Source organism: Mustela nivalis (assembly GCF_964662115.1).
Source record: "Mustela nivalis genome assembly, chromosome: 2".
Lineage (NCBI taxonomy): Eukaryota > Metazoa > Chordata > Mammalia > Carnivora > Mustelidae > Mustela > Mustela nivalis.
The window spans coordinates 159332179-159347119 of record NC_139021.1 but is presented as its reverse complement, the minus strand read 5'-3'; the positions used below and the strand labels follow the sequence as shown (position 1 = coordinate 159347119).

The following is a 14941-nucleotide window of genomic DNA, read 5'->3' as shown; positions in this document are numbered from 1 at the left end:
TTGATGAGGGAAGCGAGTTTCCTCAAACCTCTCTGTGAGGTCCCATGAAATATAACAAAATGCTATTTTCTCAGCTTTCTGGGTGGGGACAGCTGCAACAGGACTTCATACATCCAAATCTCCCAATGGATGTGGTTTGTCTGTTCTAAGGAGCTGTGACTTGTGGTGGCCCCTGGCACCAGGCTGGGATGTCATTGTACAAAAACAGGGAGGGGGAATTCCCTTGGGATTAGCCTTCTCATGTAAGTTTGCTTGGTCCACAGTGTTTGTTGCTGAAAACTTCAGCTACTCAAATTTTGGTGGTTTTTTTTTTTAAGATTTTATTTATTTATTTGACAGACAGAGATCTCAAGTAGGGGGAGAGGCAGACAGAGAGAGAGAGAGAGAGAGAGAGAGGAGGAAGCAGGCTCCCTGCTGAGCAGAGAGCCTGATGCGGGGCTCGATCCCAGGACCGTGGGATCATGACCTGAGCCAAAGGCAGAGGCTTTAACACACTGAGCCACCCAGGTACCCCAAATTTTGGTGTTTTTGCCACACAGATGACCAGTGGTGGTATATTAGTGAAGGGTAAGACCTTCTGGGCAGGGTTTTCTTACAGGTAAAAGGTCACCAGTTTCTTCCATTGAGAATCATGGCCATTGTGAGCCCCTGTTGTTTATGGAGTATGCTCTATTATTTATGTTTATTGGAGTGGAAAATGTTGAGGGTCACTATGTGAAACACAGAAGGTCATTTGAAGCTTCTCCCTATAGAAAATGGACTGCCCCAGGGTTCCTCTTTCTAGAATGTGGAAGGTGGCTTAACCTGGGGAAATTTACATAGAGAACTGATGGGAAAATGAGCCACAAGTTTCTATCCTATGCCCTTTGCTGTTTCTGGGCTCTTTGTCAGGACCTAATAGATCTGAGTAGCACTAAAAGCCTGGCTAGGATGACTATGGCATGAAGAAGGAGTGTACTGGGGGCAGAAATGTAGAAATCCTTTTCCTGGTGTGTGCAATAGAATAGCACACCACCAAAAAATGTATCCCAGTGAAGCAATGGGGCCCATTCACCAAGTGGGCTAAGAGGCATCATGATGAAGAAGTATATTGGGTTCTGATGGACGGCAAGACTTGCCATGTGCTCAGGAAACTCTTTTAAGAGCTACTTTCTCTCCAGATTACTGTTACAATAGCCTCCAGGTGAAATGCCATCCTTCCACACTACTGATGTCAGCTGGAGTGGAATGGGGGTGGACACAGAGCATTCTGGGACCCTTGTCTCTCAGAGGTAATGACAACAGAGTACTGACGAAAGCTATCTCCCTGAAGCATGAATTGCCATGGCTGAGTAGAGTTCACAGGGATGGACGCTACGGTAAGATAACTGAATTTATTTTGTGCTTTATAGCACACAGTTTGTAACGGTTTCTGTATCTACTATATTACTCCTAAAACAGTCCTTCAGGTCAGCAGGGCAGGCTTGAATACAAACACTTTGTAGATACAGAAACTAAGTCTCAAAGGGACATGCCCAGAACTATACAGTTACAGAACCAAGACTTAAACTGGGAGTGTGGGTTTCAAGGTCAAGACTCTTGGGTTTTGCTAAATTGCTAAAAGGCAACCCAAGCCCCAGGATTCTGACATTGGTTGCCCTCATTAACTGGGCATTCAGGAAAAACCACGTGCCATAGATAACCATACTTAGGACTTCCTGAGTAAGACTAAACCACCCAGGAATGCCCAGCATCTTTTGAGAAAATTTATCAAGCTTGTTGTATAACCTGTGCTCCCCCGGGGTATTAGTGGGTTAATCTACACATGTAGGGTAGGCTCAAGATTGAGCAGGGAAGAATAATGCTTTCTGGGTGAGTGACTGTGAGTAAAGCAGTCCAGCTCTGGCCTTAAGGTCACAAGGGTGTGGGTCCTGTCACATGATGAACTTCTTTGAGTCTATCCAAACTCTTATTGATCACAAGCCTCTCTCTCAGAATATAAAATTATCTCCCAAGGAATCAGAAACCATCTCCTGTTCATCTCATCACTTCTTTGACCTATACTGCTAGCTTCCTGTTCATTACCTCTGTCCTAATGTTCAGTTTTTCAAGCCAAGGGTCCTTTTGCAATTGTTTGAAAGCCTTGTTCGTTCACCATCTGCTGATTTCACACAAAATGATCTTTCATCTTCCCAAAGAAAACAAGCATCTTGCAATGTCTAATTGCTGCCAAAAGATAGAGATGAAGCTCTTCCATCCAGGGAAGCTCCCAGGGAGGTCTGAACTCTAGCCCAGACAGCGTTAGGTCCCTAACAGTATCTGGGCCTGGGGTAAGAGAGCTGCTGCTTCTCCAACCCTTTCTTGGGGGTTGGAGAGCACCTATTTTCCAAGGACCCGAGGCCAGCCTTGGGTTGTCTGGGATTAAGATCTCTTTAGGGGGACCACACAGGACTGGTGACTTCCACTGGGCTGGTATTTTACTGAGGGTGAGGTGGGCTTCAGTTGAGTGGGGCACTAGAGTGGCTTAGATGGGGAAGCAGCAGTGGGGAGAGAGCGCAACACCCACTGCAGCCATCCGGGAGGAGGTGGTAACCCCCTGCCCCTGTGAGGCCAGTGCCATTCTGGGCCACAGCACATGCCTGTAGGGGAGCTAGGGCAAGGGATCAGAGGCCGGAGCAGGGCCTAGGCAGGGACGTGCTGGGGTTACATACACCTGAGATTGAAAAGAAAGCAAATCAGCTCAGATACTTCTGAGAGTTCCATTTTGTGCCCGTGCTTAAGAGTCCTCAGTCTAGTACTAAGAGCCCTAAGATGAAAATGTCTGGATCCAGACATCCACTCCTTTTCAGGAGTCCCAAGGCACACTGTCCTTGCCCTTTGCTCTTTGATGCATTCTCCCAGTCAGGGTTTAGGCTCTTCCCTAGGCTGTGCCCCACACCTTTAAGGAATACCTTCCTGTCAGTGTAGTTCCCTCATAAACCATATGAGGGCAGACCTCAGAAGGATACAGATAATCTGGAAGTCCGAAGTGCCCCCTCACTGCCCACCCCCACCTCAACAACAGTCGGAGACCCTGACCCTTAAGTGTCTAAAACAGAGGCTCCTCCTGCAACTAGCTTTTCCCCTAGCTGTAGGGGTTGAGTGAGGGAGGGGAGCCCCCCTTCTGCACCCCACCAGGGGACAGCTCAAGGTGAGACATTAAAGGAGCCTCAGATGCCATTGAATGAGCCTGGAAAAGAGGCAGCATTTTCTAGTTTCCTTCCCCTAGCCTTGGTCTGCAGCCCAATCCATGTCGGCCCTTTCAGGAGCTTTTAGTGGAAATTAGCCCAGACTTACCGAGTCTGCCAGCACCTCCCACTGCTCTTTCATCTCCTCTTCTGACTGGGATGACCCCCTACCAGGCCCCTTCTGGAAGCTACCGTCCTCTCCCCCCAGCACTGGCCTCTCTCACCCCTCCTTCCTTCCACCCCAGCCTCCACATCTCCCTCCCAGTCATCTCTTTCACCTCCCAAAGCCCTGCCTCACAGCTCCCTCCCAGCCCATTTCTTGAAGCTAGAGGAAGAGAGAGAGCGAGCCCCTGACAGGACTGATAGCCATTCCCCACCCTTTCCTCTCTGCCCGCTCCCCCCAGGGGGTGCAGATGCCCGCTACAAAAGGCAGGAAGCAGAGTCTTCCTGAGACCAGCTGCTCTCTAGCTCCTTTGCCTTCTGCTGGCTAGACTGGGATGCATCTTTGCTCCTTCTTTCTTCAGGTGACAGTGGATTCCTGAGGTGCCAGGCCCCCTACCTCATTCCCCATGAATGCTGTGGAAAGTCCAGAGGGGCAAGAGCTCCAAAAGATAGGGAGTGGAGCCTGGGACAACCCTGCCTACAGTGGTCCCCCATCCCCACATGGGACACTGAGGATCTGCACCATCTCCAGTGCGGTGCCCCCCCCGCCCCAACCCAAAAAGCCTGAAGATGGACCCCAGGAGAAGGCATATAGGACCCTGATATCCAGCTGCTGCTTCCAGATCTGTCGTGGCATCAGAGGTACCTGGGATACAGGAGTTGGGGAAGGAGTCCCAAACCCTTGTGGTGGGAGATGTGACCTGAAGAAGAGGTGGATCTCAGTCTCTTTGGGCTTTATGAATTGTCTCTTAGAACTGAAGTCCCCAGAACACAGAGGCCAGTGTAGTGGTCTCTAAGAGCGAGAGCCTGGTACAGTCCTCTCTGGGGGCCCAGAATGGTATGGTGGGACTTAGCTTGAGGGAGGACACGTTTGTGGTGTTCCCTTAGACTGCCCCACCTGAAACAAGGACCTCCTTTCCATGTCTTCATTCTCTGCTACCCAGTGTCTTTTGCATTCTTCTCGGGGTGTTTGATGGAAGGCAGGCTTGAGTGTGGTTAGAGTAGCCAGATTCAGCCAAGATACAAGGTAACGTGTGAGCCAAGGGCTGGGGTAGAAATGGGAATAAAATCCAGGGACCAGTGGGTCAGGCACCTGGGAGGAACCCTGCTGCTTGCGATCTTAGGCATCTCTCCCATGTCCCTTAGGACTTTGGGGAACAACCCTGACTGAGAACACAGCTGAGAACCGGGAGCTTTATGTCAAGACCACCCTCAGGGAGCTGCTAGTATACATCATGTTCCTGGTGGACATCTGTCTTTGTGAGTAACACCTGCGTCTGTGAGACAACACCTGTGTACACACTTGTGCAGCAATGCCTGTGGAGACAGCATCTGTCTGTGTGAGCAGGCTGTGTCCTGGCATTGATTACCTTTTCAGTTTAAGATATTTTGATTAAAAGGAACTTATCACTGGGTTTAGGAGAAGAAGGCAGGTTGTTAGGAAGCGGTCAGTTACTTTGTCAAGACTTACAAGGGAAATACAGTTGTTTTTTAAGATTTTATTTATTTATTTGACAGACAGATCATAAGCAGGCAGAGAGAGAAGAGGAAGCAGGCTCCCCGCTGAGCAGAGAGCTGGACGACACAGGGCTTGATCCCAGGACCCTGGGATCATGACCTGAGCCGAAGCCAGAGGCTTTAACCCACTGAGCCACTCAGGCGCCCCAAAGGGAAATACAGTTTTTAAGTTCACGGTCCTGACAGCTCAGCAGCCACCACGTTCTGTTGGCAAGTGGAAGTTTTTACCTTTCTGTAAAAAGTGGAAAACCATTCCTTTCTATTTGGAACAAAAAACAGTTTGGTGGGTTTCCGTGGTTATTATGCTAGGTCAGATCCCCATTTCTTTAAAGGCAGAAGGAGAAAGGTTCAGCAGACCTTAGAGCTCAGATGCCTAATAAAAGGGCTAAAGATGTAAGTGGTGTAGTTGTGGTCAATTCAGCTAAGACTCTCCTGTATGAGAGACCACCATGTTCCAGACATTGAAGGAAGCTTATTTAAAGTTCTAGCTATGGACACAAACTAGAAAGTTTTGGTGTCTAAGTTGAGAGGACTAAGTGAAAGGATAAAACAAGTGCACCATGGAAGGATAGAGTCAAAGAATTCTAGATTGAAGGTATAGGCTCTGAATTTACAGACTTGGGTACAAACACCAGGCTATACCTACCATTCACCAGTTGAGGAAACTTGAGCAAGTTGTTTAATTTCTGTGAGTTTCAGTTTCTTGATCTATACCTATCTAATCCAATAGGATTATATGAGGCTCATAGAAGATAATGTTCATGAAGTCATTACCCCAGTAAAGAGTAACTAGTACCAGTAAATAAATAGTCATATGGTAAAAAATACTTCATATTGATCACTACCCTGGTCTCCAGACCCAATGCTCTCCCTATATGATGGGTCTCCCTATATGAGGCCCAGTACTGGATGAAATATTCCAGGGGCATATGACCAGTACAGAGTTCGTGATGCAATTCAGATATATTCAGATTTGGGGGATCTATGAGGACAGCAGAAGAAGTGATATCTGAACTGGAAGCTGAAAGATGAGAAGGATTTAGTTCCTTTCAAGGAAGGTGAAAAGAAGGGAAGTTCCTGGGAAGGGAGACCAGCGTGTGCCTAGGTCTATGAAGGCCTTTACATTTCGATACTTCCAACATGTAGTAAAAGAGTACTGTTACTAACTTTCTAGCCTTCATCCTCTTCCAGGCCTCTTTCTTCTTTCAGGCAAAACTAGAGGCAATCATGAGCCTTGGGCATGGTCTCAGCGGGGCTACTTTGGCACTCTCCAAGGTCCTGACCTCACCTTCCTGTCAGTTCCCTGTCCGCCTCACTTAGCTCTGACCATCTGCAACTAGACTATATATTCTCAGTGGGAATGATATAGCCCCGAGGGGGTAGAAATAGTTTCTTGGAAGGAAAAAAAAGAAAGAGAGAAAGAAGAAGAAGAAAAAACAACTTAGATATTGCAAAAGTTTTTGGCCCTGGAAAAGGCCACAGTACATAAAAAAATGTAGTATTTATGTGCTATTAAAATTTAACTGGGGTAACGGGTGATTAGGAAGAAAATGTCTAAAAATGCCCTCGAGTTGAGGGATAATGCCAAAAAATGTTAAGAAACACTGAACTAGACCCTTATAATTTCCTACTCTGTGTGCTTAGCTCTCCTGCCTAATGATAGGGATGCAAGTCCTAGCCATAAAATCTGACATAAAATATGGTGGCTGTTGTGTGGTTCTATCAGAAGGCTGTCTTCTATGAGCTTTAATGACATGTAGTTGGCTATGCATCTTTATCAGTATGCTTTTCCCTGTCAGTTCCTATGACAGGGTTCAGATCCTCTAGGACCCACATTTGGAATCAGGGTAAACATGTTGGCATAATGGAGAGATATAAACACTGGAGTTAGACAAACTGAATACAGATACCAGGTCTGCCACTTACAGGTTTTGTGACTTTGGGCACTTCCTTGGGTAGAACAAAGAGACTAGTACCTAACTTAGGGAGATAACATATATAAATAATCTAACACAATCACTGATAGTGATTATCTTTGTATTACCTAGTAGAATTTTAAATAGTTCTTTGGTCCTCTAGACTGGTAATAAAAAATACCTTTTAAGAAAGAAGCAAATCAGGGGGTGCCTGGGTGGCTCAGTCATTAAGCATCTGCCTTTGGCTCAGGTCATGATCCCAGGGGCCTGGGATCAAACTCCTCGCTGGGCTTCCTGCTCTGCAGGAAGCCTTCTTCTCCCTCTCCCACTCCCCCTGCTTGTGTTCCCTCTCTTGCTGTCTCTTTCCTTGTCAAATACATAAATAAAATCTTTTTAAAAATTGCTTAAAAAAAGGAAAGAAGCAAATCTGAAAGGACTACATATTGTATGTATGTTTTGAGGAAGGCAAAACTATGCAGAGAGTAAAAGGATCCGTGGTTGCCAGGGATCTAGGAGGAGAGGGAGATGAGTAGGTGGTGTTGTGGAGAATTTTTAAGACAGTGGAACTACTCTATATGACAATATTATGGTAGATACATGTCATTATACATTTGTCCAAACCCATGTAATGTACAACATCTAATGTAAAGTGTGGACTTTGAATAATAATGTAGGTCAATGTAGGTTCATCGATTATAGTAGGTGTGCTACTCTGGTGGGGATTTTGATAATGAGGAAGACTGTCCATATCCAGAGGCAAGGGTATAGGGAAATCTCTATACCTTCCATTCAATTTTGCTTTGAACCTAAAACTGCTCTAAAAACAAGGTCTGTTTGGCTTGTAGCTGGCTTCACCTATAGGGATAATATCATTATCCCTATACAGCATGATTTAAGTTAGGGCATTTTTCTGGGAGACCTCAGTTAATCCTTACAACTACCAGCATCATTGTTATTAATAGCACACACACACACCAACCTGTTATTAAATAAAAGCACTACGCTATGTACCTTATCTTATTGACTATGCACAATGATTCTAGGATATCAGTTCTGCTATCACTTCCATTTTATAAATCAGGAAAGGTTTAGATATGTCAAATAGCTTGCCCAAGGCCACACAGCAAGCCAGTGGCAGAAGCAGGAATCCAATACAGTGACTGTTGACCTGACTCAATTTTTGATCCTTTCAGCTAGAGTCTACTACAGTCTCTCTGCATGCAAAGTTGTTACACATAAATTTATTAACTCCTGTCAACATCTTTGCAAGGATGACTATGTGTCCTATATTAGTAGAAGCATAATTTTGAATTCTACTGGCTGATTACTTTTTTCTTTTTATTGCTATATTTCTAAAATGATATGAAAACATTAAAGAATATTTTGAAATATAATTCAGCTATAATTTATCAACATAACACTAAAGATATTATCATTTGTTACCAGCCTATATCCATATATTTACATATTTTACCTATTTGTATCATATGGTTCCCTTTCTTCCTTTTCTTTCTTTCTTTCTTTTTTTTTTTTTTTAAGATTTTATCCATTTATTTCAGAGAGAGAGAGTGAGGAGAGCCTGAGCATGGAGGGAGTGGCTGAAGCAGGGAACCTGCTCAGGATCTGAGCTGAAGGCAGCCACTTAACCAACTAGGTCACCCAGGCGCCACTCGTGGGGTTCCCTTTCACTTAGAATTATATCTTAAATATTTCCTTATGTTTGTAAGTAGTTTTTATATATTTGTTTTAATGACTATAGTCACATCACAATTAATTAGAACATTTCTCTTGTTACTTCCACATTTGCCAACCGTAGGTAAATCTATACTTGCTACTTTTTGCCATTTCTGTTAAAGTATTTCCTTGGGAATTGCCAAGGAGGGAGATGCTAGGACAAAAGATAGGAATACCTTCTTAGTACTTGGTTATATGTTGTCATTTTGCTTTTGTAGGGAATCACACAAATTTATTATGCCACTAATACTTTGAGATCATACCAATTTTCTCACGGTCTCACCAACATTGGATATTCTCATTTTTAATTTTTATTATTAAATAGGCATAAAATGGTATAATTTGCCTTAATTTGTCTTTGATCACCAATGAGGATGGATTGTTTTTCTCATGCTTTAACTTATTATGTAAATCTATTTTTGTGTAAATTGCTAAAGGAAGGTATGTTTTAAGAGGGACAAGGGAGGAGATGGGGGTAAAGTTTGGACCATTAAACCCTAGGTGAGAGACCAACCACCAGGGAGCTCATTTCCAGGATTTGAGTTCCTGGGGCTAGGAAGAATAGCCAACTTTGGCCTGGGAGGGGCCCTCATAGACTTCAGTGCTCAGCTATACTGACCACATTTCTTCTCCCCTATGCTTTATTTGAGGACTTGGGTGAGATACCAGAGCTATTTGGAGTTTCATCAGCCAAAATAGAGTTATCTTTTTTATACAGGCAATGTGGGTGAACCATCTATCTTCCCATAACAACCCTATCAGTTGCATAGCCTTTTAAATCTTACAAAGAGCTTGTATACCTATTACCTCATTTGATCCTGACGCAGTCCTGTAAGTGACAGATATTATTTCCATTTCACAGATTAGGAAGCCGTTATTGTTGTCATTATGAATAGCCCAGGAGTGACCAGTAATTCAGAATGGTCCTTGATGGGTGGAGTTGGTCCTTTTCTTTCACACAGAAAGCACTGGAGAATGATTTTCCTGCCTCCACTCCTCCCCTCCCACTGTCTTGATATTTATGAAAGGCTTTCCAGCTCTTTTTTCTTCTTGGCAGGATGGCTGTGGCCTTTTGTTGATGGAGGAAACATTGAAGGCCTTTGTGTAGAAACAATGGCTGTTTGTTTTAGGAGATAGTATTGTTATCTCAAAGGTGCACCTGTGACTGGCCCTGTTTAGGAGCTGTTCTGAGGCAGGACAAGCCTGGGTCTGGTCACCACGCAGTTGGGGAGGAGGACGGAGACCCTTAGCCTTTGGTGACTTGTATCTACACACCAACTAATGTCAACTGAATATTCCTTGTTTGTCACTGGTTGTAAGGAAATGCCTACCTCTATTCACTCTGCCTTTTTTGAGTGGATTTCAAGGTTTTTTTGTTTGTTTGTTTGTTTGTTTGTTTTTTGGATTTCAAGGTTCTGTCCATAGATTGGTGGAATCTTATATTGATAGGGGAGGTTGAAGTAAGTTTGGAGACTAAGAAAAAGATGTCTTTTTTTTTTTTTTTTTTTTTATTGGAGACATAAGTGACATACAACATTGTATTTGTTTTAGGTGTAAATCATACTGATTTGATATATGTATATATTGGGAAATGATCACAGTTTGGTTAACATTCCTCACTATACATAGTTATTGTTTTTTCTTGTGATGAGCATTTTTAGGATTTAGTCTCTTAACAACCTTCAAATACACAATACAGTATTGTTAAGTTAACTGTAGTCACCATGCTGTACATTACATCACCGTGCTGGATTTGTTTATCTTATATTTGGAATTTTGTACCTTTTGACCACCTTCACAAATTTCACACCCCTCCCCGCCCACACTCCTATGTCTGGCAACCACCAATTTGTTTTCTGTATCTATAAGTCTGATGGGTTGGTTTTGGTTTTGGTTTAGATTCCACATATACATGACATAGAGTACTTGTCTTTCTCTGGCTGACTTCTTTCACTTAGTATAATGTCCTTAATGGCCATCCATGTTGTTGCAAATAGCAGCATTTCCTTTTTGATGGATGAATAATATTACCTCATATATATGTACCACATTTTCTTTATCCATTCATTTGTCAATGGACACTTAGGTTGTTTCCATGTCTTGGCTGGCTATTATAAATAATGCTGCAATGAACATAGGGGTGCAAATACCTTTTTTGAGATAGTGATATCATTTTCTTCAGATAAATACCCAGGAGTGCAATTGCTGGTTCATACAGTAATTCAAAAAAATTTTAATTTTTTGAGGAACCTCCACAGAAGATGTCTTTCTTGACTAAGCATTCCTAGAATTGACAAGGAAAGGAACAGAAATATGTTGGAGGTTCAAAAAATGTCTGTGGGTGAGCTCCTATACTCTATGTGACTGTAATGATGGCAGAAGATAATTGGTCACATAGAGCCATGACATTAGTGAAGGTGCAATGGTGATGGAGAAAGCATGGGACCTAGAATAAGATGACATGGTTCAAATGATGGTACAGCCAGTCCTTTGGTAAGCTAGGTCAAGATACTTAAATCTCTGGAAGCCCTGATTTCCTTATATATCAAGTAATGATAATGACTGCCTTTTGAGATTGGTAGAAACTAAGTAAGTACAAACAGTACAATGCCTGGCATATAGAGGGCTTTCAATAAATATCAGTGATGTGGAATACCACGTCAAGGTATAAATTAGGAAAATACTGAAATGTAAAGTTAAATCCACTGGAAGCCTCAGATCTGAGAAAGCATCAGGTTAATGCTTATCAAGGATCAGAAAGACTGGGCCCTCTAGAAGCAGTTGCCAGGGATCAAGACTGGCCATGGGATCATGATTTCATGCTTTTCCTAGCATGCTCTATTACCCATGGCCCATCCAGACACAGAGAATTACAAAGTCCTTCTAGTACTAGGGTGAAGTCATCTGAGTCACCTCAACCTAAATAATAGGGATTTAGGTCCCACCACAGGCTTTGGCCTATATCTGCTGTAGAAGGATTCCCTGGTGCCCCAGAATTCCGAGGACCTGGATCACTGTTACAAGACTGGTGAGCCTGGACCTATCCTGTTGTCCAATGCTAGGCGACAACTTGTCATGTAGTTTTCCCACATATGGGGCTGTCATTGGTCTCTAGGAGTACTGTACATTTAAACACCAGCTCTTGGAATTAGGGAAGGAATTTTTACCAATAACTATGCTTTGATCAAGTACAGGAGAGCAGGCAGCTGTAGCTGATAAAGTCTAGATATTCTAGATTCTTGTAAATGAAACCAGTCTGGGGTTCTGCGATATAAGTAGCCAGAGAAAGAACATGGAGTTCACATTCATAAAGCATGAGTCTGAGTATTGACTCTTTCTTGCCAGCTGAATGGCCGTGTGCAGATCATATAAATTTGAACTTCATGATTCATAGTGTTAAAAATAAAACCACAGATCCCAAATCGTGTCACTTATGTTAAGGCCCCATGTCAGTAAATCAAGACTTAATACCTATCAAGACTTAATACCTTACCTAACTGCAGTTTCAACCACCCCACTCCCCAGAAGGTAACCTTTAACCAGTCAGCATTGGAATTTCTTGGTCAGCTCTAGGAAATGTGCTGAGAGATCCCTTCCATTCCCCATAGAAGGGCTACCTTGCCAAAAACAAGGGCTTCTTTGCTAATAATTTCCTTTTTTTCTACTCCCTTTGTACCTTTAGAAAACTTTCCTTTTCTGCAGCCCTTTGGATCTCCCCTCTACTTGCTAGATGGGATGCTGACTGATGCATGCTTTAACTAATAAAGCTAATTGTATCATTAAAATTTATTTGATTGAACTGTGAAATTTAACATTAGGTAAACTGCTCATGGGCAAGGTCAGACCATATCTAATAAGCTACTGGGAGACATTGCATGGGAAAACACTTTGAAAACTATGGAACATGGGACACAGATAAGGGATTATAATAATATTGATAATTGTCTCTTTACACTATTAGGTGGTAGCAACAATAAATCTAGGATTTTGGGGTGCCTGGGTGGCTCAACGTGTTAAAGCCTCTGCCTTCAGCTCAGGTCCTGGGATTGAGCCCCACATCAGGCTCTGCTCAGCATGGAACCTGCTTCCCCCTCTCTCTCTGCCTGCCTCTCTGCCTACTTGTGATCCCTCTCTCTCTGTCAGATAAATAAATAAAATCTTAAAAAAAAAATAAATCTAGGATTTTAAGTTGAGGCAGATCATTAGGCCTGTGTGTAGGTTCTAGTCACAGATATAAGTTAAAGGGCAATGTTCTCAAAGATGCGTTCCAAGGAACTCTGGGGCTTCCTGAGGCCCTTTCCCTTACTAAATTACAAATTTGTGAGAGATCATATTTTCTGCATATACTTCAACAAAAACAGCCTATAGCAGCAGATTGAATTCTGAAGCGGATATGGGAATCCAGCAATCTTCTCTAAAGCCAGATATTTAAACAGACTTGCAAAAATGTTAAACGATCCCATTTTTCTCACTGAATTTATTTGTTTTGATTTAGAAAATAGTTGTTTTTCATAAAAATATATTGTTTATGTATATGTATATGGGGTTTGTTATTATTTTAACATGAACATAATTTTAACATAATAATAATTATTATAAATGTCTCATTTTTGTCTCAGTTTTAATTTCTATAAGGTAATTACTGTTAGTTATAACCCAAATAAAAACTTTTTGGAGTTCCTAATAATTTTTTAAGAGTTACAAAGGGGTTCTGAGAATGAGATGTTTGACAACCCCTGGTTTGGAGAATGAGTTTGAGTTTGAGGTAGTCAAATCAGATTCTTTCTTTTTTTTTTTTTTTTTAAGATTTTATTTATTTATTTAACAGAGATCACAAGCAGGCAGAGAGGCAGGTAGAGAGAGAGAGAGGGAAGCAGGCTCCCCGCCGAGGAGAGAGCCCGACATGGGACTTGATCTCAGGACCCTGAGATCATGACCTGAGCCAAAGACAGTGGCTTAACCCACTGAGCCACCCAGGCGCCCCAAGTCAGATTATTTCTTAGCATGGAGTGCTCAACAAATGAAATGTTGAGAGCTCATTAGCAAAGAGTTCAAACTAAGGACACGATCCTGGCTATTCACACATTCAATTCCTTCAGACTTTCACGAAGTCTCTATTACATAGCAGACTCTTCTAAAGGTTAAAGACTTTGAAATACAGGAGATACACCTTCTGCCTTCAAGGAGCAAAGGAAACCAATGTCTGTAAACCAGTAGTGACCTGCATTGCTACTGATGCTATGGCAGGTTGGGTGTGGCGGGGGGCGGTACTCCAGGATGATGGCAAGATGTTAGAGGACAAAATGTTCAGAGAGACCTGGGAACTCTTGTGGGTCTCAGAAACAGGCAACCATTCAAGTCTGAAGAGACCCAAAGTCATTGCCATTTGCTTGTGTTTTTTGTTTTATTTTGTTTTGTTTTAACATTACTGGCGCTTAGCCTGGAGAAGGCAGGGGTGGGAGCTAGAGCCAACTAAGGCCTCAGGCTATGAATATGCAAGAGCTTTGCCAGAATCAGAGTTTGGGAGGGCAAGTATGAAAGGAAAATATAAAGCAGGGTTTCTCCTCATTTCATTACAAAAGAATTCTACCCCCTCTACCCCCAAACCATGGGAATATCTTTATTAAAAGTTTAACTACTATAGTTCTTGTTTTAAAAACAAGAATCAAATAATATGGAAAATGTTAAAGGCCACTATTATTAAACACTATTAAGAGTCTGGTATATATAGGGGCGCCTGGGTGGCTCAGTCAGTTAAGCATCTGCCTTTGACTCACATCATGATCCCAGGGTACTGGCATCGAGCCCTGCAACCAGCCCTGCAACCAGCCCAGCAACCAGCCCTGCATCGGGCTCCCTGCTCACTGGGGAGTCTGCTTATCCCTCTGCCCCTCCCACTCTCTGTCAAATAAAAAAATAAAATCCTAAAAGAGAGTGGTATACATAATTTTGGCCATTTTCTGAGCACATATAAATAAATATATTTGAATTTTAGGGAAATGCACCGGTTTTATAATCCTCTAGGGAATGCTCAGAGGATTTAACCCTTCTCTCATTTCTAAGTTGCAATTGTCTTCTGCCTACTTTCCATCTTAAGACAGGAGGCATTTGAATCCAATTTTAAAGGACCTAATAGCCTGGGTGGCTCAGTGGGTTAAAGCCTCTGCCTTCAGCTCAGGTCATGATCTCAGAGTCCTGGGATCGAGCCCCGCATTGGGCTCTCTGCTCAAGCAGGGAGCTTGCTTCCTTCTCTCTCTCTTTGCCTGCCTTTCTGCCTACTTGTGATCTCTGTCTGTCAAATAAATAAATAAAAATCTTAAAAAAAATAAAATAAAGGACTTAATAGCATTAATTAGAATATGTGGGTGAAAGAAGGAATTGCCCAAGGAGAGCAGTAGCAATAAG

The 14941-nt window shown here is 42.8% G+C and overlaps 1 protein-coding gene across 1 annotated transcript in view; it reads left to right on the top strand.

Moving 5' to 3' along the window:
- Window positions 1–3111: 3111 nt before the first annotated feature.
- The window catches only part of PKD2L1 (polycystin 2 like 1, transient receptor potential cation channel), a gene marked incomplete at its 3' end in the record, with an annotated part of 30031 nt that continues 18201 nt past the window's right edge, over window positions 3112–14941 (top strand). The window contains exons 1-2 of the mRNA XM_082720006.1: window positions 3112–4010; window positions 4515–4628. Coding sequence (XP_082576132.1) covers window positions 3776–4010; window positions 4515–4628 — 349 coding nt within the window. The 5' untranslated portion in view covers window positions 3112–3775. The remainder of the gene's footprint in view (window positions 4011–4514; window positions 4629–14941) is intronic.